The 26,433-nt window shown below is 45.2% G+C and overlaps 1 protein-coding gene across 1 annotated transcript in view; it reads left to right on the plus strand.

Annotated features, from left to right (window-relative positions):
- Window positions 1–26,433, plus strand: part of NUB1 (negative regulator of ubiquitin like proteins 1) — a 316,976-nt gene that overhangs the window by 228,880 nt on the left and 61,663 nt on the right. The window contains exon 14 of the mRNA XM_069211094.1: window positions 21,366–21,455. Within this exon, the coding sequence (XP_069067195.1) occupies window positions 21,366–21,455 (90 nt within the window). The remainder of the gene's footprint in view (window positions 1–21,365; window positions 21,456–26,433) is intronic.

Consider the following 26,433-nt stretch of genomic DNA (forward strand, 5'->3'; position numbering starts at 1 on the left):
CCTTGAGACCCGCACGGGTGAGTAGCACGCTTTATAAATGTTAATGATTTGATTTGATTTATAGTTCTGGGACTGTGACCGCTTTAGATGTCTTGCCACTCTCATGTAATCAATAAGTACATATATAACTAAAAATTGTGTACATGCAAAATAGGGTTTTGGATTAACTCTGTTCGCCTCTTGCATTTTCAATTGTCATCCACATTTTGCTTGCACCCACCACAACATGCATGAGGCAATAGGTCAGCCCCCTCTAGGTGTTGGTTCACAAACTCTGTGATCGATGGCAATTTGTCTCATTACATATACACTTTTGTCTAAAAATAAGAGCACTTCAGTACTGGGGACAGTGGGTAAAGAATCTACTTTTGAATTGTTTCCTTGTATTTCTCTATTTAATATTGTTTAATTGAAATGCCAATTACGTTCTGCATTTGTAGCATCCTGGCCTTCTTTAAACTGCTTACTCAGCTCCATGCTTTATGTGCACCCTAGTATCTGTAAGTTGGGCACATTCAGACCTGGTCGCTCTTCTTCTACTCTTGGTTATGCCAAGACACGGGTGACCTGCTCACCGTGCCATCCTATATCCAACTGGTGAGCCCCATTCCAAGTGAAACTGGTTGTGGGATGTTTGTGTTCTGGTTCAGGGAAGCCTGGTAGGTCGGACTGGACTTTTACTATTGGACCAGGATCAAGACTGATCTGCACATGGCTGCCAAACTGATGTAGCATGGTGGGCAAAATATGTGCCGATTGGAATGCTACCCCGAGCAATTGCCAATGGTTTGACTTATTTCCAGCATTCCTCCCTTCATCTTTTGTATGTTTGATGTACTGCCCTAAGTGGCAAGGATATGTCCAAACGTGAGTTCTGTGCTGACTGTGCTACTGGAACCAAACTACACCTGACTGTCAAGCACTAATCAGGCCGAAACAGGTCTTGAGTTGCTTGTGTTCTGGTTCAGGGAGGACCTGGCCTGGCAGTTCGGACTGGGCTGTTTCTATTGGATACGGCTGAGTCCAAAGTGAGGTGGCATAGTTGGTAAAAGAACCATGGGTTGGAATGTTACTGTTCAGACTTTCCAGTGGTTAGACTTATTGCAGGCATTTGTTCCATCACCTTTTGTTTGTTTGATGTACCACTTCTGCTCCTGGCAGGCTGATCTCCATGGTGTTCGCAGCGTTTCAAATCCAGTTAGGCTTCTGGTGCAGTATCAGTGCTTAACAGCAGGAAACTTCAGTGTGATGCAGTCAGTGGTGCTCCAGTAAATGTACACTGGCTGTTCCTTTTTTCAGGTAGCCAGCTTTAAGCACAGGGCAGGCACCTTCTGTGATTTCCATTTGCCATCCCTATAAATGCACCTACATCCATATGTCCCAGAATAAAAGGTTTACAAAATTGCAACTTTGTTAACTAAGAACATTTTGCTTTCATTAAACTACTATCATTCCCAAATGACCGCCGGTTTGCTAACTTAACCCTTACGTTCTAAAGTGTTGCTCTTGAATGTGCTTTTGCATGCTGCGGACTCGCACACCCACCAGTGTGAGAAGATAATATTTAATGCTGGGTCAAAAAGTCCAGGCACCCAGTTTGTGCTTTCATTTAATAAGGATTCTTTTTTATTTTTGCCTTGGCCCACTGATTGTGCTTCAGTTGCATTTGCATTACTAGACTGACTTCAATGGGACTGGAAATGCAGGCGTAGGTCTTACAGTTTACTATTAACCTTGTTACAGAAGCATATTGAAAATGCAGTGCCAGTGATTTTTCACAGGTTCCCCGGGCCCTTTCCCACACCTATTTTGGGAATTGTATATTTGCTATTCTTTTTATATGTTATTCTTTTGTTGTTTAATTCCTTATTAGATTTTAAAGTAAAAAACAAGGACATTTGCCATAAAACTGGGCGTCAAGCGTTCAGTGATCAACATTAAAATAATTAAGGTGCTACAGCTGGGAATCCTGTCAGAAACAAGCAAAGTTATTCAAAGATAGTAGACCAAACTGCAGTCTGCACAATTATTATAGAAAATGCATTAGTGGATCAGACACACAATTAGCAACGATTGCAGTCTATTTGCCATGATGTTGTGTATAGTGATCACCTGCAGCTTCTGTAGCTCCTCCCACCTGGCCCTCACAGGTATTTATTTCACTTAGTCAGTTTCCCAGGCTATATGGTGTTCCTTTTGTCCACACTTCTGCAACTGTTCTGGAGACTCACCTTTGTATTTCAGCTTCAGGGATGGTGTGGAATGCATCACATAAATGATCCTAATAATGACAGCACTGTTTTAACGTTCACTATTCATTGATGGGTTACCCTATAATGCATAGCTCGTGTTTGTGTGTTAAAACAGGGAAGGTTGATTTACAGATTACACTCCGATCTACACTAAGGTGTACATTTAGTAGTCACTCATTGTGCACAGGTTTAATGTTGAACGGATCAGTGTGTGTTGGGATAGGAATGTCCCCTGCTTGGCCTACAACTGTGTTCCCCTACCTTGAGTGCCTGACTGTGTGTAGCTGATATTCTCATTCTTGGTTTTGTCCCTATGTACACACACTAGATGATTGTGTGTAGAGGCCTAATTCTGTCCCTTAGCATGAGCAAGGTCCTGGATCTAGAAGAGGTGCACCAAGCGTGTCCTCATTTGACAGATAGTGGAATAATGCCCCTGTCATGGGTTTAGCACATAGAATTGGTGGTGGCAGCATACCGTGTCTTGTGAATTCATAGTTGTGACCAGACCTTTTTATCTGGGTCTTTGGAGTGGAGAACTACTAGCCCACTAGTGTAAAGTTCCACTTTTTGTGCTTAATGAGATCCTGCTGCTAATATCCCAAGTATATGTTGTGCATGTTTGTGTATGTGGCCTGCGTGGTACATGCATTGTGTGTGTAAGTGAATCAGAGTCATGGAGGGCTGTGAAGTCTATTTTCAAAGGCCCCGGCCTGGCCTAGTTCACAAGATGGAGGTGAGGTTGTTTTCCCAGATAGCGGAAGTGTATTGCTGACATACCGGTAGGTAAAGAACTTGAAACTTAGAAGGAGGTAGAGAGGAGACAAAACCTCCTTTTGAAATCCTGCCCCACTGCTGTTTGGTACATGGTGGGGTGACAGCTGGGACTGCAGAATCGGTTGTTCAAGGTGAAAGAGACCCCTTTGGTGGGCTAGCTTTTTGTCTTTCCCCTGATAACCCTTCATTGTGGCTGATAACAGCCAGGTTAAGACGAGCACATCTCTTTGTGCCTCTTTTGTTACTGTTGCAGGCTGGAGACTACCCTGTTATGAGGAGTATCAACACTACACAAAGGCTGTATCTGGACAGCAGCCTGGAGAGAGCACTTGAAAGGAGAACCACACTAAACTAGTCCTGAGAGTGTCAGCGATGGATTCACATCTCCTGTCTGCTTTGAAAGTATAAAAGTGGAACTCACTGACCCCCTTGTTTTTCCAGTATCAAGTTCTCTTTGACCAAGGAAAGGAGTGCTCTGCAGAGTACTTGGAGAACTGCTGTGCAACCATGGCTGGTGTCCGCCTAGCAGCTTCCCAGGGATGAGGGACATCACCTGTGGTCTTGCATTGTTGGAAGAAGCTGTTCAGCTGACCTGAGGTGTCTAGAAGTTCGCCTACCTGCTGAGAGAGGGCACTGTGACCCCAAAAAAATGACGGTGCCTCATTGTGAATAGCTCTGACCTAAAGAACTGTGGCTGTGGATCATCTTGTACCACTGTCACCTAGAGACAGGAGAAACTACCTTCCACCACTGCACCAGAGATTAGCACTCTGACATAGGTCCCAAGTGAAAGCCTAGCACCCAGAGGCACGTGCCAGTGTGGCCTTGGAAAGGTTCATGCAAAGGGTACACTGCAACTCCAGGTTACCAGAATCTTGGACCTGGAAGTTTTCCAATGCAGACTCTCACTGCCACCCAATATTGCAACCTCATTGCAGCAGGAAAGGCTGCTTCTGACCTTTCACAAGCAGGCATGAAACTGTGTGTTGCCTCCATCTGGCTGCTGGTCTGAGGTATATGCTGCCTGGACATGCACTGTGGTGAGAATCCATAGATTTATTTCTGTACTGTGATAAACTAAGTTCTTTGCATGTTTTAGATGGGGTTAATCTGCAACTCAGCTTTTATTCATGATGCTCTAGAAATTCCCATTACAAGGGGACAACAGCCTAGACGAGATGAGGGGTGGGATCACTGAGGGAGAAAACTAGTGTAGAAGATTGAGGCACAATTTGCCCAGTCCTCAGTTCACTAAGTTGTTCCCGTTCATTATTGCTTGTGTAGTGTTTAGTTTTGTTGTGTAATAAAATACTTTTCTTTTTAGAAGTAAACCAATGGGTTGGACAGTGAGTTATTGCACTGTTTTTGATTGACTTCTGAGCTAGAGCACTCCCATTCTACCTGCCTGAGAAGCATTTGACTGCTTGCCATCACTACCACTGAGGGTCTAGTGCTGAAAGGGTTGTAATTGTCCCACTTTGCAGAGCCATAGTATAAAGAACCCCGGAACAGCAGGAGCAAACACCATCATCACCCATAGTTTAGGTTCAGTAGCACTTGCTTGCTATATGGCCCTGCTATCACCCAAATGGAGTCTTGCTATGTGTATTTTTTTATGTGAACTGCGATTTACTTATTCTTACCTAGTTGTTGGTGAAAGACGTGGGCTGACTCTTCATACCACTTTATACTAATTCATGGCAGTGAAATTATTGAACTGGCCACACGTGAACAGGCAAACCAGAAAGATGTCGCTGAAATTCTATCTGAATCGGAAAGTTGATATTTGGTGCTTGACACTATCCATTTACTGCCAGGCTGTTTTGGTACCTGTGTATTAGAGATTGCATAAAAGGGTTGTCTAGAGCTGTGGTTCCCAACCTTTTGACTCCTGAGGACTCCCACTGAATCACTACTGGAAGCCGGGGACCCCCAAGCAATTTGTACGATTTAAATTTCAAACATTAAAACACTAATTCACAAAAAAATACACAAACAAGTACACACCAATCAAATACGCAGAATACTAAAGATACAATTATTTTATATTGAAAAAATATGCAAGAATTGAAAAATGTTAATGGGAAGATTGGTGCTGAATCTGTGTAACTAACTTTTCAGTGTTTGATTTTATTTAGGAAAGCTGCACCCTCAGGTCAGATTCTACATTTCCCAAGCAATTTTGTTTTTATTTATCTGATAGAGACAACTAGCCACAGATTCCTTATCTTAGAATTCTCACCCAGGTGTCAGACTGGATCCGGAAACATTTCTTCTTCAGCACCTCTGCGTGTCGGTAGAGGGCGTTGTGCGACTCCGCAGCGACATCATCCCCCAATATGATGTTGACGGAGTCCATATAGTCCCTCCCCTGACGCGCTGAGGTGAGTTTCTTCTTTTCCGCGCATCAACGCTGATCCGGAGAAGCAGTTCCACCGGCCATTTTTGACCTTCACCTTTTTCACTGTATTTTCAATTGGAACAGTGTTTATGCTTACTGGCTTTAAGCCCTGTGGGTCATGTGCTCGACAGACGTCGGTCACGGACCCCCACTCCATCTGCCTGTGGTGCCTTGGCACCTACCACGAAGCCGACGACTGCGATGCCTGTCAACAACTGAGGCCTAAGACGCGGCAGATGAAGATTTTGGCAGCGCGGGTGTCACAGTCTTCACAAGACTCTCGAAGGCGTCGTAGTCCGTCATCTTATACTTTGCATCCCAGAGACTGTTCGAGGAGTCGATTGCGTGTTGCTCCCCTGACGTCTCCTGTTTTGACGACACCTCCAGGTAAGTGTTGTCAACGGGCAAAGTCTCGTCCTCCGCTGGCTTCACTGTCCCGGCAAGACTAACATGGTCTTCGTAGGATGAGTCTGCGCAGGAATCAACCCTGTCCTTTCTGCCTTATCCTGGCGCCAGGGTGACTCTGGCCCAAATGCGGGATTATTGTTCATCCTTGCATGCTATTTTAGGGTCTCCTCCTCCCTCTGGAGCACCTTCGGGCTTGAGAAGGTGGCAGGTGCTCCAACAGGATCCTCACTGGCAGTTTCGTCCTCAGTGCCCATTGAGCCCCTCGACATAGACTCCTGAGTCAGGTCTTACGGCTCCCATCACCTGCGCTGGATTCCTCCCTTCCGATGCCGTCTTCAGCAGTGGTGGCGCATACGACTTCACTCAACATTCCTATTGTTGTTTCTTCAGAGTCGGACGACGCCACCTCCGAGGTCGAGGTCTCTCCCTCTCGGCGTTGGTCGACACTGACGCCAGGAAAGGTGCAGTTGGAGTCAGATGTAGCTTCATTAACTAAGCCTCAGCCTCTTGTTCCTCCACTGCAGGGACCTGGGATCCTCAGCCTCTTTTTTCTGCCACCATTCCATTTTCACACTCAGATTGGTTGCTTGATTTGACCAATGCAAGCGGTCTTGATCCCTCGCCGGCATGCAGCCTCCTCTTCTCCCCTGGTTTGGCTACTGAGGCTAGTTCTGCTTTTACAGATATGTTGAAACAGGTTTTGGAGGTGTCTCACTTACAGATTCCTACGGTGCAATTGTCCACAGATCCGTTACTTGTTATATTACACACTGACCGGTCTTCTGTAGAGCCAGTCCTTCCTTATTGTGAGGCTCTTTATGATGTCCTTTTGGGAGTTTGGACCCAGCTAGTTTCTGGTCCTTCCGTGGAATATTTTGTCCCTGACAGAACCAGGCCAACCCCGAAGGATCCGTCATGCCTTCGCAGGCACCCAACGACTCAGTTTTGTGGTGCAAACTGGTTTGGCTGCACACAGTTTTACGCAGATTCCTCCTGTTCCACCAGAGCGAGAAACCAGGCATCTGGACGCTTCTGGTAGGAGGATGTTCACCTCATCTAGTTCGGCCTTGCGCACCACTAACACCTTGTGTACTTGCTCATTTCTCCCACATTCTGTGGGACTGTGTGAAGCGTATTTTGCCTTTTCTGCCTCACGAGGTTACAACTGCTCTTATGCCCTTGATACGGGATGGTCAGCAGGCTGCAAAACTTGGTATTTGTTGTGGTATGGATACCACTGATTCTGTTGGGCAGATTATGGCTTCCTCGGTATCGCTACAGTGATGAACTTGGCTGTGTTCTTCTAATTTCTCAGAACCCGTACGTCATTAGTTGCTTGATATGCCCTTTGATGGCAAGTCCCTTTTAAACGCACATGCCGATTCGGCTTTGCGCCACTTCAGAGATGCTCATGGTAGACTTAATGTCAGGTACTCTTTTTCTTCTAGTGCTCCTTTAGGGAGCATTTACAGTGGCATTTTGCTCATAGTCTCACACCCTCCAACTGAGTTACAAGGGTCTTCTTGCAGGTGTGTCTGTTTATGTGCACCACCTTTAGCTGTTGTATTGTTATTTTGGAGTATGCTTTTGTAGTCAGTTACCATCCAGGGTGAACTTCCTGTTCCTTGCAGTTTCATTTTTTTTATCATGTTCTCTTCCATCATGGAGATTTTGCTTAGTGGCACATTTATGTGCATCTGGTAGTGCAGACCACTTCTGTTCAGTGGTGTTATACCGCCAATGACATTTATGATCATTTTTCTCTGTCGTTCCACACATGGTGGTTCTTTTTGTTGTTATTTCAGACCAGGTCTGAGTCTCAGTCTGCCTATGGCGTGATTTCTGTTGTGTTCTACTTATAGGCGAGTCACCTACAATCTCTGTGATTTCTATGGAGATTTGTGTTCAGCCACTGCTCTTCTGAGCAATTGGGTAAGCTTTTCGCTACTCTTTACCTGCTTCTTGTTCCTTATGGGGAACTCTATTGGTACTCCTATTGGAGCAGTTTGTTTGCTATTTACCTTAGGATTTCTACGACTGCTTTTGCTTGTGTCCTTTTTCCATTCTTATTATGGAAGAGGTTTTTTCTGTCCATTTTCCATGGGATTTCCATTGGTCAATTAAGTTAATACTTTTTATTCCAGTTCTTTGTTTCTGGTTCTCTTTTCTGCATACTCAGGGCCACCAGCTGTTGTCCTTTGAGGTTCCTACTTTCACCTTTCTTCTACCCTTTTTAGAGTGGTTCTGAGGGTAATCCCTAATTGTTCTGTTTTTCTGCACAATGATATCTTTATTGTCATATTTCCTTTTGTGTATGGAAATTTATGGTGAAGTTGTGGTCATGGTTCCAGACCCTCATGGGAAATGTGTGGGGCGCTTCCCTGTGACTTTATGGCCAGGCTCACAGATTCTCTTACTGAGTAGTGAGGGTTCTCTTCTGCATATGTTTCAGTCATTGCCCTCCTTCACCTTTGATTTCAACCCCCTTTTTCCTTTCAGGCATAACCCGCAACTTCCATGGACATGTTTGCTAATCATTAGTCCACTGTAGCAGGGTTATACTTGTATAGCATCATTGGTTTATGCACAGGATCTTGCTGTTTATTCCCTTACTTCCATAATGGAGGTATATAGTGCACCTGTAGGATGTTGTTGACCTCTATTCTTTCATGGCGGCTTTGTGACTGTTGGAGAATTGTTTGCCCTTCTGTATGTATCTTCTTCGTTACCTGTTGTCGCCTACTGCAGATATCTCGCTGCTGGCTTCTTACCCCTAGCATTGCTCCTCTAGTGTTGGCTCAGAGGTGTGAAGGGTTTTTTTCTTTCTTTTTCTGTCACATATTCCTTTCTGACCTTACAGGTTTCTAAGGTCTGATATCTAGATTCCATTCCAGGAATCGTTCTGAATATACTCCTTTTAGCAGTATTCTGAATTGTCTACACTTGGCTCGCTATTCTCTGCGCTGGTTCTTCCTTCGGAATTACCGCACTTGCTTCCGTTCTTCTTCAACACATTTCTTCCATTTGTTGCTTCCACCCTTTTCGTACTGAGACTCTCCTCAAAGAGTGTCTCTCTGCATTGTGTTTCTGTTCTTACTGTATCGCACTGTATCTGTTGGTTTATCAGAGCAGGTGGTTCTTCGACCATCTACTTCCTTTGATGTACTGGCCTTGTTTTCAGCCTTGATTGATTTTTCTGTATTGAGGGGTGTTTTATTTTCCCCCCCTCTTCATTTTCCTCCTGTATTGTTGCTCCTCCACAACCTTGTACTTTCTTCTTTTCTTCCATTAGGAGCACAGCTTAATATTTAGGTTGTGTGCCTTTGATGTCCTGCAACTACATTTGAGGGTTCCGATCAATCCCTCCTATGGTGTTCTGTTTTTATGACATCCGTGTTGTCCGGAGCCTGTGTATGTCTCTGGACATTTTCTGCTTGGTTATATCCATGTTCTTACAAATCTACCCCTTGTATGGGTTCCCGGGCTAGTCGTTCCAGTCATCCTATTTTACCCATTGGTAATGAGCTTTTTGTAAACCTTTAGGGTGTTCTAAGTGCCTTACATTTTTGCTTTCTGTCTAAGCCCATTTTTTTGTCTTTGTGTGTTCCTACACACGTTCATTCCGCTGTCCGATTCATCCTTTTCAGTTTGATGCTTCTGCTTCTTGTAGATTTTCAATAACCATTTTGGTGCAAGTAGCGTTCTATATAGCTTCTCTTCTTAATTACTCTTTGGGGTTTTTCCCTTGATGGGTGTTCAGTGCCTGTCTCTCGCAGTCCATATTGGATGATTTTGCTCCTCATTCATACGGCTATTTCTTGGGAGCACTTCATGTCCTTATCTGTTGTGGCTCCACCTCCATTTCATTTTAATTTCTGAAATGGCCATAACGTTTCATATCTTCTTGTGAAGTGTGGATCTCCTACTTTTTATTAGTGCGCTGCATACTTCTTCTCACCTTTGTCTTTCTCATGGCTGATCTGCTACTCCTTGCAAGACTGGGTGAGATGTGTTTGCAGCCCTCCTCCTTGGTTGCTATTGCTTTGCTATCTAATTCTAAGATAAAGAGTCGGCGGCTAGTTGTCTTTAATTAGATTAACAAGTTACTTAGCTTCGGTAACGCTTTATCTGGTAGAGACACAGACTAGCCACAGATTCCTTATCGACCAACCCATCCTCCCCACTTTGCGAACTGGCTTCTCTGACTTCAGTCTCGCTTCGGGACATTCTTTTGTTGTGTTGTTTCTTTTTGGTGGTTGTTAAATCATGATTATGTCCATCCTTTTTGGTGTATACACTGTTCCATTGACAGTTTCTATGTGGCTCTGTGTTGTTGTGTGGGTTGTAGTCACAGAAGAAACTGACGTCAGCACGTCAGGGGAGGGACTAAATGTACTCCATCAATGTCATATCTGGGGAAAACGTTCTTTAGGTACATAAGATCTGAGAAACCTTTTTCATATAATATGTGTTAGGGAAAGGAGGTAAAACCATGCGGGCCTCATATCTCTCCATAGCCTCTCTGTCACATATATTTCATTTGTTTTATAGCACCTCTCATACCAGTGCAGGGTTTCAGAGCACTTTACAGGGGACTACAAGGTGTAGGATTCATGTCATCCCTACTGGTAGGCATTTTCTTGCTTGGTCTGGAGAAGCACAAACTCAGGATTCAGAACATAACACGTGGCTAGCGTTGACTTTTATAATGTATTTCTACGCAAGCCAGCATTTCTTTTTTTTTTTTTTTGTTGCAGCATAAGGATAATGAAATACTGGGGAAAAAAGCATAACTTTCTAATTTGTTCCATGCAGTTTGCATACAGTTCTTTGATGGCATTTCATAGTTCACTGTACTAGATTACAGTTGGAACTTATGAGCTGCATAGTAACAAAAGAATCTCTGTGACAAAAGCAGTAACCCATTGTGCTATGCACATAAAATACTTTTCTTGTTTCAAGCTGTATTGGAAAAGCTTGTGTGTGTGTTTCTCAATGTGACTGTGAAGGGTTGAATGCCTCTGGTAAGTTTTTTCTTTCATGCAGTCTTTCGAAAGTGGCAGGACAGACTAGTTATCTTTTTTTTAAATTCCTCATTAAATAATTTACACGTTTCACTAAACATTTCTGATTTGTGATATTTATTGCAGTACCATGCATTTTAATCTCCAGTGGTCCAGAGCCTACCACTGTCCCTTCTCCCCTCCCCTAGCATTTTTAGAGACAGGCTGCATGCTGTCCTATGTACATACCCTGAAATTACTTCCCAGTCAGTGACAGGCTCAGTACCATCTTTAATTAGTACATTGAACTTCTCTAGTTGTTTACTACTCAAGCGCTTCAGTTGCCCTGATCGGAATCTTCTGAGATGACAGTGTGCTCTGTGTTGCAGCAAGTAGCCTTACTTGGGCTCCTTTATGTAAGATTCAGTTAAATGTACTTTTAGCTTCCATAAGGATTTGATCCTTTGTATAAGATGCTTCAAGCTTCTTTATCTGTCACAATATATGCAGAGTACTGCGATCTTTGCTATTTGTCACATAATAAATGTATGAAATGTGTTTTCTATTGGATAAACTACTATTTAGTTACAGTCATGGTACATTAACCTTTGTGTTGAAGTGTAGAGAGATTCCATATTTGTCATAACCAGTTTCTAGTAATGACTTTTAAGGGTTGAGCGCGCAAAGCGTTTTGTCTCTGGTGTAATCTCTCTGTGGGCTTTTAACCACGCCCATAAGTTTGGTTGGTTCGTGTGCTTGCCTTTTAAAATTCGCTTGATTTAATTAGTGAAGGGCATGCATACGTCATGCCTTTTCCGGTGTTTAGCCCTTCTCGAGCGCACCAGCCAACTATTGAAAACATACGAGGCTCGATGTTTTTCATATGGTTTCTGGACTACTTTTTCTCTTTATTTCGTAGGCAGTGCGATCTCGCTGGGTAGTAGTAAAGCGCTTTGCATGACATCGACCGTGTTACATGAATATTTGCACTTTTGCCGGGTTACATGGATAACTGCACTTTTGCAGGTTTCATGGATAATTGCACTTTTGCCAATATGTTTCACTGCGAGCGAACTTCTGTTTCCATTTGTGTGTCTGCCTTGCGCTCATGGCGGCCATCGGCTCACTTATTTGAAACTGTTGTACTTTTATTTTCAGTTTATGTGGCAAGAAAAGTGTGGTTAGGATTTTACAACGCTAATAGCTTTAACTCGAGCAAATGCGAGACCCATTGCATTGCAAATGCTTGTTAATATGTAGCCCTTGCTACTACAGTTTTGCTTTATTATAACACTGTTAATCACATGTTTACTATTATTAATTCTACTCAGTTTATCAAACCTGGCTACGTCGACCCAACTAGATTCAAACATATGGCTCACGTGTCACATTTGGATATCAATAGCACTGTACTAAGTCAATGTGCCCTCTGTGTGTTCCTATAAGCTTTCCCAACAGCTGATCGTTTTGGGATTCACATACGTTTACTGAATATGTCCCTGGCAAATTACTTGGAATTCCCAAACGTTTTTCATCACTGTTCTCATTAGTAGCCCACCCAAACTTAGTTATGTTTTGCAGCAGAGGCAGACTTTGTAGGCACTTGAGGCTGTGTCTGCTGTTGCTATTTTAGATTTCTGCCCACTCAGCTTTCCCTTGTAGTTCAAAGAAGACTACCTGCTTTCTTCTATAATGAAACTGCATTTTTTTCATTTTTTGATTGATATTTCTCTAGATGTTGTAATTAACTAGTTTTACACCCTGTAGGCAAGCACCCCAATTGCAGGGTACCTGGGGTATTGTGAGCACATGTATACCGCTATGTGTACTTAGTCTGCACTCATCCCTTCAACCCATCATCTCTAACATCATATGAGGAGCTGTGTTCTCAGTTGTTTATATATCCTGCAAACCTATCATCATTTTAGAGGGTTCACCAACTTGTTTTCATTATGCTATCTGTAAAAGATGCGAGACCTTTGCTTTAGAAAAATACTGACATTAAATTAGAACCCATCTGAATTAAAAGATGGATTTATAATTGCTTTTCAAGGCAAGGCGCACCTTCAAAATCCTTAATAACTTTTGTTCCCTAGAGATTGTGAAATTTAACGCTGTATTCCTTGTGCCAGTAATACTAGTGATTCCTGTAGCAGTCTTCCTATTCTAGCTTAGGAAAGGTCCCGTACCCACAGTACGAAACATGATATATATTTCACACAGAACCATTTCAGAGCTTAACACTTATAAATACCTGTCAAGGGTCACCATATTTTGTCAAGCCAACAACATTATGAATGTTGCCATTTTGAGGCAATACTTAAAATATTGAAATACTAAGTTTGATGGTATGTGTGGCTGTAAAGACACATGCTGTGCATTATCCTTCCATCTAGTGTTGGGCTTGGAGTGTTGCAACTTGTTTTCTTTGAGAAGTGTTTTCGAGTCACAGGATCAAGTGGCTTCTCCTTCTCTGTGATTCTGCGAATGGGCATAGAGTTCTTTGTTAGATTGTTTTTTCTCTGCTGTAGGGTTCGGACGTGTTTCTGCTCACTCCGTATTCACTCAAGCCGGTTTGAGACTCTCTTCCCATCTTTACTTTCCATCAACAGTATTGTTAGTCGATCATGTTTTCTTTATCATAATCTCAAGGTCAGATCTCAACTGCGTGCCTTCGGGTCGGGCCTCGCTCGGTCCCGGCCTGTCTCCACGTGGCTGGAAAGATACGAGACCCTGATGGAACAAACGCAGTTTAGATTCTGTCCTCGGTGCCACGCCAAATTTCCATACACGTATCACTATCAAGTATGTGAGCTCTACCATTCCTCAGACCACGAGGCCACCTGTGACGCGTGTCGTTTGTTTCGGTCCAAGAAATCACTTTGGGACCAAGGAACTCGCAGGCTGGAAATTGGACATTCGATGCAAGACAACACCACAGATATTTTCGTGGATAAACACGCACAGGAGGAGCTGGAGCAAGAAGGGGCATTCTCCGTCGAAGACTCGAACTCAGACCTACAGTCCGACATTGAGAGACAGGACATCACTTCCGCGTAAGTCATGAGTAAAAAAACTGCACCTCCTCCTATAAAAACAGTAAAGAAGGTCATAAAAGAGGTCCTCGGACCACCACTGCCCTCAGGCCACGGTCGGTCACAGAAACTTGATTCAGCTGCCCTTCCCTGTGGCACAGCTTAGAAATCCGGAAAGACTGTGGCGGGGTCTTCTCATTCGACCTCTATTCCTTCAGTCCGACCAAAAACATCCAAGGCTTCGGAACTGAAAACTTTGGGACTGACTACTTCGCTTCCCACAACTTTGGCACCGAGCAGGAGTTCACCATCCGTCTCTTCGTAATCGAAAAGTTTAGAACAACATAAAATTTCTGCGCCAAAAGCAGCTGAGTCTGAACATTCTTCAGCTTTATTGTTTACAAATTTACTGATTTTAGAAACTATGGACACTAAATAGCGCAAAATTCAAAGGACAAAAGCAGAATTGTGGCTTCTGCCACCGTGCCTGTAAAGAAAAAGTTTTCTTTTCAAGAAAATCTTGACACCTCACCTCCTCCTAAAAACCCGCATAAGGGAAAAGCTTCTACGTCTGCAGCAGGTGCTCCAGTCCCAGCTCTTCCGCTATCTCCCTCATCTCCACTTCCTCTTTCTCCTCCACCTCACTCACCTAATTCTCAAGTAGGCGTACATTACACACCACAGGGTTCCCCTGTATATTGTAGAAAAGATCTAGGGAATGTTCATAAGACCATGACCCCGGAATACTTATGATACTGATCCTATCATAGATACAGACCCAAATCTCTATCCTGCCTGCCCCTCCCTTCCAGAGGACAAAAGTGGGTATCAGCAAGTAACAGCTAGGGCGGCTGCCTATCACATTATGCAATCACAAAAGGATCCAATAGAAGAAGACTTTCTATTTGATACCCTCACCACAAAACGCAGGGACATAACAATTCCTCCCTATGTTACCAGGAATCCTTCGACATATTCAAGACATTTCAAAAGAGACTGTCCATTCCTACATACACCACGAGTAGGTAAAAAATAAAAGGCAGCTCCGTCTGACCCAATATACATCCAGTCACAAATCCCTCCAGATTCCATTGTCACTACCACAGCCAGGGAAAGAGTAAGTAGCCAGGCTACTGGAGATTCTCCTCCTCCAGAGAAAGAAAGTAAACAAATTGATGCAGCAGGAAGAAGGGTTGCTGCGCAAGAGACAGTCGTTGGCGCATTACTAATTCCCAGGCATTGCTTGCAGCATATGATGGGTCGCACTGGGATGAAATCGAAGACATTCTTCAACACCTCCCAGAAGAACACTGTAAATGTGCACAGCAAATTGTCTCTAAAGGGCAGGCAATTTAAAATAATTCAATTAGACTTGCACTAGATGCAGCAGACGCAGCAGCACAAGGAGTTAATACCAGTATCCTTCTTAGAAGACATACCTGGTTAAGGTGTTCAGGTTTCAAACCAGAAGTCCAACAAGCTGTCCTTAATATGCCCTTGTTGGGGAAGTACGTATTTGGGTCCCAGGTTAACTCCACACTTGAAAAACTAAAATTAGACACAGCTAAAGCCATGGGTGCTTTAAAAAATCAGCCAAACACGTTTTTTTTTCCGCAGCTCAATGTATAGGGGTGGCTACAGAGGCAACACATCCTCTGATAATACCAACTCACAGCAGCGTCAGGCCTCTTCCTCCTACTCTCGAGGGTTTTTCACACGTACATGTAGAGGAAATAGCCTAAGGGTAGAGGAAAAACCACCAACACTCGTGGTTCACCCTCTGCAGCTAAACAGTGACTACCTCCACATTCCCCCTCCTCATTTCACTCAGTAGGGCGGACGTCTTCAATTTTACCGCCAACAATGGACAGAGATAACATCGGACTAATGGGTCCTATCCATTATCCAACATGGTTATTGTCTAGAACTTTCATCAACACCCCCAAACATTCCACCACGCAGACACAGAATGTCAACAGAGCATTTCTCTCTTTTAAAAGAAGAGGTACAATCTCTACTGTTAAAACAAGCAATGGAAACTGTTCCTATATAATATCAAGGAACTCTCTCTACTTTCTCAATCCCAAAAAGGACAACACTCTCAGGCCTATTTTGGATCTCAGACCTCTAAATCAATATATTCTCTCAGAGCATTTTCACATGGTTACCCTTCAAGATGTAATTCCTTTATTACAAAAGGCGACTTCATGACTGCTCTAGATCTGAAGGTTGCCTACTTTCACATTCCAATTCATTCTGCACACCGCAAATATCTAAGATTTGTAGTAGCAGGACAACATTATCAGTTCAAAGTTCTACCTTTCGGAGTCACAACGGCTCCCAGGGTATTCACCAAGTGTCTAGCAGTAAAGCCAGCACTTTAAGTCAATGTCAGTCTCACACTCAAACAACAATAAACCTTCTGCACAAATTAGGGTTCACGATAAACACCCGAAAATCACACCTACAGCCTCTCCAGATTCAGCTGTATCTAGGGGCTATACTCAACACTCAGTTGGGGCTTGCTTACTCCAATCAAACTCATGTCCACAATTTTCAAGAAATAATTTATCAAATACAGGTCAATCAAATGTACACAGTCAAAACACTGATGCGACTCCTAGGCATGATGGCATCCTGCATTGCCATCGTCCCTTATGCCAGACTTCATATGCCTCCCGTACAACAATGTCTCTCGCCAATGGTCACAAGCTCAGGGTCATCTTCAGGATCTAGTGTTGGTGGATCGTACAGCTTACATCTCTCTCCTATGGTGGAATGCCACCAATATACTTAAAACGGCAGCACTTTCAAGACCCTGCTCCCCAAATAGTTCTAACCTCGGATGCCTCCCTTACAGAATGGGGGGCTCATCTCAACAACCTCACGGTGCAGGGATCATGGGACGCCAGCCACCAGACAATACACATCAATGATTTGGAACTGTGATCGTTCTACCCCTGAAAGCTTTTCTGCCTCACTTAATGCACAGATCTGTTTTGATTCGCACAGAATACATGACCGCAATGTATTATCTACAAAAACGAGGGAGGGGGGCAGCACGCTCTCTCCAGTTGTCTCGGCTAGCACAAACAATCTGGAGGTGGGCTCATCATCACCACATTCATCTTCTGGTAGAATATCTCCCAGAGATATACAACCGCTTTGCAGACCTGCTAAGCAGGGCGTATCAACAAGTCCACAAATGGGAACTCTACCCAGAAGTGCTTCAAAATTACTTGCAAAAGTGGGGAACACTCCACATAGGCCTTTTCACCTCAGCAGAAAACTCAAGATGTCAAAACATCGCACCCAGGTACCCACACCCCCAGTCCAAGGGCAGTGGCATGTGCATCAACTGGTCAGGGATATTTGCTTATGCTTTTACACCTCTCCTACTCATTCCCTTTCTGGTGTGGAAACGCAAACAAACTTCTCTCAAAATGATCCTGGTAGCACCCACATAGGCCCACCAGCCTTGGTTTACAACTCTAATGGATCTCTCCCTAGTACCTCACAAGAGACTCCCCAACAGACAGGATCTTCTCACACAAAATCTACAACAGATAAGGGATCCGGATCCCAAATCACTCGACCTTCAATATGGCTCCTGAATTAGAATTTGGTTACCTTCAGTTACCTGCAGAGTGTATGGACATTTTAAAACAGGCACATAGTCCAACAACTAGAGCCTGTTATGCAGCAGAATTGAAATGTTTTGTCTGTTACTCTGTCTAAACATATTGATCTACTAACACCATCAGTGCAAGAGATTCTTTGTTATTTGCTTCCCCTGCAAAAAGTAAATCTGGCATACACATCTATTTGGTTGCACTTAGCTGCAATTGCAGCCTATTTAAAAAATAGACAACATACATGATTATTTAAAATACCAGTCATTAAAGCCTTCATGGAAGGTCTTATGCAACCCTGGAATCTGAAAATTGTACTCGATAGGCTCATGTGACCTCCATTTGAGCTTCTTCATTCATGTGATTTGCAATTCCTTTCTTACAAAGTAGCTTTATTAGTAGCTATTACATCACTAAGACATGTTAGTGAGCTACAAGCCTTAACTTTAGAGAAGCCTTTCTTTCAAATACATAAGAACAAATTAGTCCTTCGTACAAACCCTAAATTTCTACCAAAAATTGTTTCACAATTTCCTATTAATCAAACAATTGACTTTTTTTTCCCCCATAACCGGGCTCTGTGGCGGAAAGAGCACTCCACACATTAGATGTTAAAGGAGCTCTCATGTATCACATTGACAGGACAATAGGGTTCAGAAAAAACTAAGCAGCTTTTATTAGCTTTTTTTTTAGTACCACATAAGAGAAATCCTATTACAAAAAATAGCATATCTAGATGGATTGTAAAATATATCCAGATATGTTATGCTAAAACAAAAAGGCAATTACCTCTTACTCCTAAAGCACATTCCACAAGGAAAAAATGCATCACTGTGGCATTTTTAGGAATTATTCCCTTAGCTGACATTTGCAAAGCAGCTACCTGATGTACACCACATACATTTACAAAATACTACTGCGTAGATTTGCAAGCTCGTCAGCAAGCCAATGTAGGATAAGCTGTCCTAAGAACACTTTTTCAAACAACTCCAACTCCCACAGGTTAGCCACTGCATATTTTAGGAGGGACTGATTTACAGTCTATGCACAGCATGTGTATCTACAGCCACATGTGACATTGAAGAGAAAATGTTACTAACCAGTAGACATCTGTTCGTGGTATTTAGTGCTGTAGATTCACATGCACCTTCCCGGAAACCTGTGGCTGTTGCAGTTGCTTTGTACTTGTATATAGTTACTTATATTCACATGGACATACTCCTTTCTATACTTATCTATACTTTATCTCTCGCCTGCCTGTGGAAAACAATCTCACAAAGAACTCGATGCCCATGCGCAGTATCGCTGAGAAGGAAGAGCCACTCAACCCTGTGACTCGAAAACACTTCTCGAAGAAAATAAGTTCCAACATTCCGAGCCCAACACTAGATGGCAGGATAATGAACAGCATGTAAATCTACAGCACTACATGCCATGAACAGATGTTTACTACTAAGTGACATTTTCCTTATAGAACTTTCCCCTAACCACCAGCATTGGTGAAGGTGGCGCACATAACCACCTGGCGGCCTTGGGAAAGGTAGAACTTGAGCTCTCTGCATTAGGCTGCACCATTTCAGCATCTCCCATAGTGACACTTGCAAGAACTGCTAAAGGAAGCCTTGTCTATTGTCAAAGGCAAAATATATTAAATATGGCCATCTTGGAAAGGTATAGCATTTATAAGCATGCTTTACCTTTTAAAGATGGCCATCTGCTTTGAGGATTCAGGTTTTGTTTTGCAGCCTTATACCTGCTACCTTTTATTTTGTTTCTTTTTTACTTTTAATCTTTTGTTCCTATTACATATACTTGGAAAATTATATTTTTAAAAGTACATACTTGCCCATGTCAGACCTATTGACTTTGCCAGTGATTGTCCAAAATACAATAAATGGTGGGCTGATTTGGCCACAATTGAGTGCTCTCTCTCAACCTGCAGATGTGACCTAAAATAAGCAACAAAAGCAGAGTCAAGATTTAAAGAGCTATTTTAATCTTGATTGTTCCTATAGTATCGTAGCTTGTACAGACAGGAACAGAGATATCTTTAGACAAACACTAAAAGGTCAAAAGCAGACTTGGAATAAAAACAAGTGAGTTTTTGGCTAATGGGGTGTTTGTTCTAAAATATGAGGCATTTATTGCTTTAAATACTAAACACGTTTTTGTAGCACCGTGAAATGATAGAAACACAGAAAAATATGTCCACAATGCAAACAATAGAGACACATACACAATGTTCTTGATAGTTTGCCGATGCTTGTTAGGGGCTTGTAACAGATTGGCCGAACGGATACACCAGACTGCCCGATTTGGTTGTTAAAGAACGTGTTTTATTGTTCTTTATACAAGTTCAATAGGTTCGAGTGATTGTCTTATAGGTGAGTATTGGTGATTCTCTTCACTCTTTTCCCCAAGGTTCTCGGCTTCTTCTTTCTTCCTCTTCCAGGGGCCTCGCGGGAAGCGTGTGGAAATAGAAGAAGAAAATAGAAGTGGTAAGTATCTGTCTATTCTTCTTTTAATCCTTTCCTCTCTTTTACTGCTTCTCTCCACTCTTCTGCCTGTAACACCTGGCTTCTCTCTCTCTCTCTCTCTCTCTCTCTCTCTCTCTCTCTCTTCCCTTCCACCTTTTGGTGCTGCCGTGTTCCCTTCGTCTTCCTTCTACTAATTATCTCTCTGCCCTGGACTGGTGGGCTTTTTCCTTTTTATTCTCTACTTCTGTGATCTCGTATACGTCTTCTTTCCTCTCTTTTTCTTGGTCTGTGCTATTCGTGTCCTATACGCTTAGTTCCTGTTCTTTTCCTCCTTCCTCATAGGTTGTTTCCGTGTCTCACCTATTCCCCACTATCTCTTTAGACTCCTTGTGCATTTCGTTTCCATGCCCTCTTTAGATTTCTTTCCTGTTGTTTTATTCCTTACTCCTTTTCCTCCCCCCCCCCTCTGTGTAGTACCCGTGAGTTCCCTTCCCTCAACCCTTTTCGTGCAGAACCTGTGATTTTCCTTTCCCTGTCCTCCTCTCTCCTCCCGTTCTGTTTTCCCTCCCGGACCGATTTTGCCGTACCTGGCTTGGCCACGCTTCTCCTGAAGCGTGGCAGGCTCATTTATCTGCTTCCCGGGGCCAGTAATCCTCCTCGCGTTGTCGACTCCACACAGCTCCAGGCTCCCGCTGTTCCCCATGTGGTGTGAGACAGGTCCTGGCGGTTTCCACCTCGTCGTCGGTCCTCGTCCTCCACTGCTCTGCTCTTGACTCCCTCTCTGTCTCCGTCGGTTTCCTCCATGTATTCCTTCCTCCTCCCCTTTTTGTGTGCGGTTCCACCTCTTTAACCGCCACCGAGTCGCGCGAGTCTAGAAGGGAGTCAATCGAGAGCCCTGCTCTCTGGGATGCTTCCTGGTCGTATCTGGCAGTGGCAGCACAAGTCGTCTTGGTGTGCGGGTCGGCCCAGTCCGACCCGTCACAGGGCTGTTATGAACTGTTGATAAATTCTTACTTGACCATTTCTAATTGTTCATTTTGAAAATCTTGGTTTACTCATCATTGTTATTCAAGTTTGAATATTTAGAATGTGCAAATCCGGTTTTAAAATCAACACACTGTACTTAAATCAGAAGATAAGTATCAGTAATAATGGATAGAGAGGGGGCAAAGGGAAAAAAAATGGTGTGTTGCTGTTAATGTTGGCCAGTGCTAAGCACAGTAATTGAAGGCTTTGAAGCTTTATGCCTAAGCATTTAGGTGTCCAGGTAAAGGTGCTTCCTGTACGGGTGGATTTTAAGTTGCTTTCTGAAATGCAATAGGATGATGGAACACCTCATTTGGAATTCCGTATTAAATTTTCAATTTGTTTCTGCTTTAGATTCTGCTTGATCATCCTGAGCTAGTATGGTCAAATGACAAAGATGAGCTGAGTAGCTCGTTTACAGTTCCTCAAGAGAGTATTGATCAGGTATGTGCCATTTTGTCATCGCTGTTTTTCTTTTAAAGTTGTGTCCAATTGTACTAGCACAAATGTCATAAATTATTTAACTAATGAATGTGCCAGTATAGGCACACTAATGACCACATGTACAAAAGTGTTTGCTATTACCAAATAGCACACTTTTGGCCCTCATTCCAAGATTTTTCTCCATTAGGCCAGCAATAGCACATTTCCCCCAATACACCCCCTGTGCAAATTATTACTCTTGCTGCTAGTTCCAGCTTGGATCCTGTGGAGCAGCAAGCAAGGGACCTATGTCTGGGCATACCCTTGCCACTTAGGGCACACATAGAAAAACCAAAATAAAATAATGGGCTTTCGGCTCCATTGAGGAAAGTGTGGTAAAGCGTAACAGGGACCGTGAAGAGCCTCCATTTTAGATTGCACGTTTTAACTGAAGCCTTTCTTTCTGGTGGTGGCTTTTACTTGTTTTTTTGCTCCTGCGATGATATACTGAGAAATCACAATACAAGTAGCCTGTTTATTGTAAGGGTTAATGCCATGCAGTCTGTACACTCCGTCCAAGGCTAGGCACACAGAAAGCGATGCTCTAGTATTATGACTGTCCGTTGGAGACGAGGCCTCACTCGCCGACAAATCACCCCGTTGGCTCTGCATCTCTGACACAATGCAATATTACTGGTATGTTTGTTATAAAAACTGCCTTTGTGCCACATTCAGCAGAAGGAACACTTCTGATAGGATTGTCCTGAAAAGCAATGCACTGTGGCAGAGATGCAGCCCTGCTGACTCTAAACACCATTCTGCAAAGGACGATATCCTGCACTACAACAGTCCTACTTCCTGGTACATCTTACCCAGATATTGGGGCGGTTAGGCTATCCCAATTGATCTGGCAGAGGGTATTCCTTCTTGCTCTTGATAGTGTAGGTAGTAACTGATAGGAGGGTACCAACACAATAAAATTATCATGGTTGAACTGTTTACCTTTTTCACCATTTTCGTAATGCTGTTTAACATGCTTTGTCCCATTTGCCTAATAATTGCAGTCCAGGTCTTTTATGCAAGAATGTGATTACTGCAATAAATGCTTGAAAATACATATCCATATCTTTTTTGTGTCTCTAATCTGAGGTATACAAAATGACAACGAAAGGGTAGATCTGTTTCCACAATTTCCTTGGAAAAATGAGTAGTCATGTTCGAGGTTGCAGATACCATCTGGTAGCCTGTTATGTTTGAAGGTTCAGGTAGGGCACTGTGAGCAAGCTAGGAACTGTGTCGACATTTCCTGATGGTAAAAGCAGACTGAGGGGGTCATTTTCCAAGACCGCCGAGGAACCGCCGTGCGGAAGACCGCCAGTGGTGGTGGTTTGCCGCTCGGCCTATTATGACCGTTGGCAGCTCTCCGTCCTTTTACGGACGGAGAGCCGCCAACAGCCATACTGGCGGGAGGGGGGGAAGTGGAGGTTGCTCCACCTCCACCGCCACGCCAACAGAACACCGCCCAGCGAATCACGTCCTGTGATTCGCCGTGGCAGTGTTCTGTTGACGGTGTGGTGTCGGCGGAGCAGCCCCCATAGCTCCCGTCCCCTCCCGGAGGATCGTCAGACCAGGTAAGTCGATCGTCCGTGAGGGGAGGGGGGTGGGGGGGTGTTGTGTGTTGTGTGCGTGCATGGGGGTGTGCATGTGTGTATGTAGAGGGGGTGTGTGAGTGCGTGAATGCTTGCGGGGGTGTTGTGTGTTTGGGAATGAGTGCGTGTATGTCTGTAGGTATGTCTGTATGGATGTGTGCATGTATGTTTGAATGTGTGTGTGCGTGTCTGACTGTGTGTGTGGATGTTGGCATGTATGTCGGTGTGTGTGCGTGTATGTGTGTTGGTGGTGCCTGCGTGCGTGTCGTGTGTGTATGAATGATGTTATGCCGGGTCAAAATACCGCCGGCGGTATAGTGACGGCCGCCGGGCTGGAGACCCAGGTCTCCAGCCCGGCAGTCGTCTCCGCCCTGGCGGGCGGAACGGAGAAGCGGCGGATGACTATGGCGGTAACCGCCATGGTCATTATACAAAAAAAAAGACTGCCACTTCTCCGCCTTCCGCCAGGGTCATAATGACCCCCTGAGTCCCTCTGCTCTGACGTTTATGATGACCAAAAACACAGTCCTACTTGATTCATAGGAACCATATAACGAAAGCAGCAGGCCACTTGCCCTCTATAATGGAACAGAGATGGCCTACAGACCTACAAAGTGGCAAAAGATGAAGGAGGAGCAGGAGATGTGCCCTCCTTCATAAAATGCCTTGCAAGGACAAGCAGTGGAATGTTTTGACAAGTCTGCATGAAAGGGGCAAGCACTTCTGAAGCATCAGTGCACACTGAACAATGCTGCAGAGAAACTATTTGTGAGCTAACAGTGGAGGCAGCATAGAACAAGCATTTGCAATGAGATAGGTCTGCGCATTTGCTGGAGTTAGAGCTATTGGCACTGTAAATACATAACTGGACTTTTCCTGCCACATAATTTGGTCCTATCTTCCACATAATTCCAGTGGCCCTGCATATAACAAAAGGAATATTATTTTAAACTAGGCCCTTAAAACACACACTACTCTCAGCTGTTAGAACAGCCCCTAGAGGACACCACAATAATGTAAGAAGCATGGTCATGTAACCATATAGTTAGCCCCTAGAGGGCATAACCAAATTAAAACAGAATAGCACAAAGTAACGCAGTGTAACCATATATTTAACTCTTAGAGGGCGTGGTGCACTACACATTTTCAGTGCTAGCAGACCTATTAGAATATTATTACAAACAAGGCCCTTAAAACTTAAAATGGGGGGCGTGGCTTTGGGCGTCAAGATGGCGGCCGCACTTTGAAAGTGCTCTGGACCCCTCCGTCATCCGCCCAAAACAATCGCCGAAACAGACGAGTGACCGCGCCAAAAATCACTCCTGCAGACGCACCAGCCGGCGTGGATCAAGGAGAGGCGTTTGCGGCGATCGCAGCGCCCTGGTGGAGTCGCGGGGCTCGATCGGCCGTGGCGACCAGCACGGCGGCGGAGGCCGGCCTAGAGAGTGGAGGAGCGCGCCCTTGTTGGATGCGCCCATATCACCAGGGGCGCTGAGTGGGCAGCGTGCGCCCGGTTCGGTGGTTGCCACGCTCCAGCAGGGTCCTCTGGGGAGGACCTGCAGAGGAGAAGACCCCTGAAGAGGATCCGAGGAGCGGAGGCGGTGCCCGATTGTCCCAGGGCCCGCGACGGAGCTCTCCCTTCGACAGGGCTTTCACCGGCTGCCTTGCAGATCGCCGGGAGGCGCTAATTGGGGGCCCCCGCTGGAGGGGGTGAGTGACCCGAGCGGCGCGCCCACACCGTGTGTGTTCCGGGGGGGTTTTGCTGGCCTGCCCGATTGGACGCTCCCGTCTGGAGGCCGGGGAAGGGGAGCGGCGGGGCGCAGTATACAGGAAGGCGCCCCTGGGGGAATAAACCTCCCTGTGGGAACCACTAAATTTGAACCCCCCGATCCTGGGGCCCCGATGGATTGGGGCTTCTTCTGCCGGAGCCACCCCACATGAGGCGCGAGACACCGGGCGGTGGCGCAGGGCCGGAAGTCCAGTGTGGTGGCCCCTTGCGCCACACATCCTAGGTGATCGAGCAGCACGAGGGAATCCAACGTGGGTGCCGGCGGGCTGGCCTGCCCTTGTGCTGTGGAGTGAGTCAGGGACACAGTTGGTGGCCATAGGTGAGCCATAGGTGAGGGCGGCCCGGGGTCGGGTCTTGTCTGGATTCCGGGGCCAGGGGCCTGGACTTCCCCCCCCCCAGGCCAAGTGGGTTCTCTGGAGGCGCCTGGGACAGCTGCTGGGACAGCTGCTGGGACCAGGCGCGGGGGCCCTCGCACCCCCGACCGTCCCTTTGGAAGGGCAAGGGACTTGGCAGCTTACTGGTCTCTCTGGCGGCTGCAGATCGGTGGACTGAATCGCTGGGGGAGTGGAGGACCCCACGCGGCGCACTTCCGCCCCAGCTGAGCGAACTTAGACCACCCTGGGCCAGATTGGACCCCTGGTACTCTCCAGTGACGGAAACTAAAGACACCAACTCCTTGGCCGTACTGGACGGTGTCACCAACGCCTTGTTGGACCATGGGAAAGGACAAAGCTTCAAAGCACTCAACAGCCTTGCAGCCGAGGATTGACCAATTCACTGCACCGTCGGCTTCCCGGGGTGGCGGAGACCCCCCTGTCAAGGGGCACACTTCACTGGACGGGGTAAGCGCCATTCTACAGGCGATCCAGGCCTCACAACTTGCTGTGGAGACTAAAATTGGAGAGGTAAAGGAAGACATAGGCCTCATCAGACAGGACCTCAGAAACGCTGTAGGGCGCATTACCACCGTGGAGGCCCGCATCTCACAAACTGAGGATGACTTGGCTGACCTCAGGACCAAAGTAACCCAACTACTATCCAGCACTGGAGAGCTGCACCGATGAGCCGAGGACGCCGAAAATCTCTCCCGGCGCAACAACCTCCTTTTCATTGGTTTTCCGGAGGGTGCAGAGGAAAACAAAACACCTGATTTTCTGGAACAATGGATCAGGTCCTGGATGCTGGATCACGCACTCTCGCCATGGTTTGCGATCGAGCGAGCACACAGGGCCTTGGGCCTGCAACCCCCCCCCCTGGTGGTCCCAGAAGGCCCCTTATCGCACGTTTCCTTAATTTTAAAGACTGAGACAATATCCTGAGGGAAGCCAGACGTGTCACTAACATCTGCTGGAACAACAACAAGATCTTAATATTCCCTGACTACACCAGAGAGGTCCAGACCCGGCGTCGGTCATTTGAGCAGGTCAAACCAAAACTCTGGGCGATGCAACTCCCGTACATGCTCCTCTTTCCGGCACGCCTGAAAGTCATCATGGCAGGCAAAACATTCTTCTTCGATGCGCCGGAAGAGGCGTGGGACTGGTTGACAGAGGAAGGGGTC

Source organism: Pleurodeles waltl, chromosome 10 (assembly GCF_031143425.1).
Source record: "Pleurodeles waltl isolate 20211129_DDA chromosome 10, aPleWal1.hap1.20221129, whole genome shotgun sequence".
Lineage (NCBI taxonomy): Eukaryota > Metazoa > Chordata > Amphibia > Caudata > Salamandridae > Pleurodeles > Pleurodeles waltl.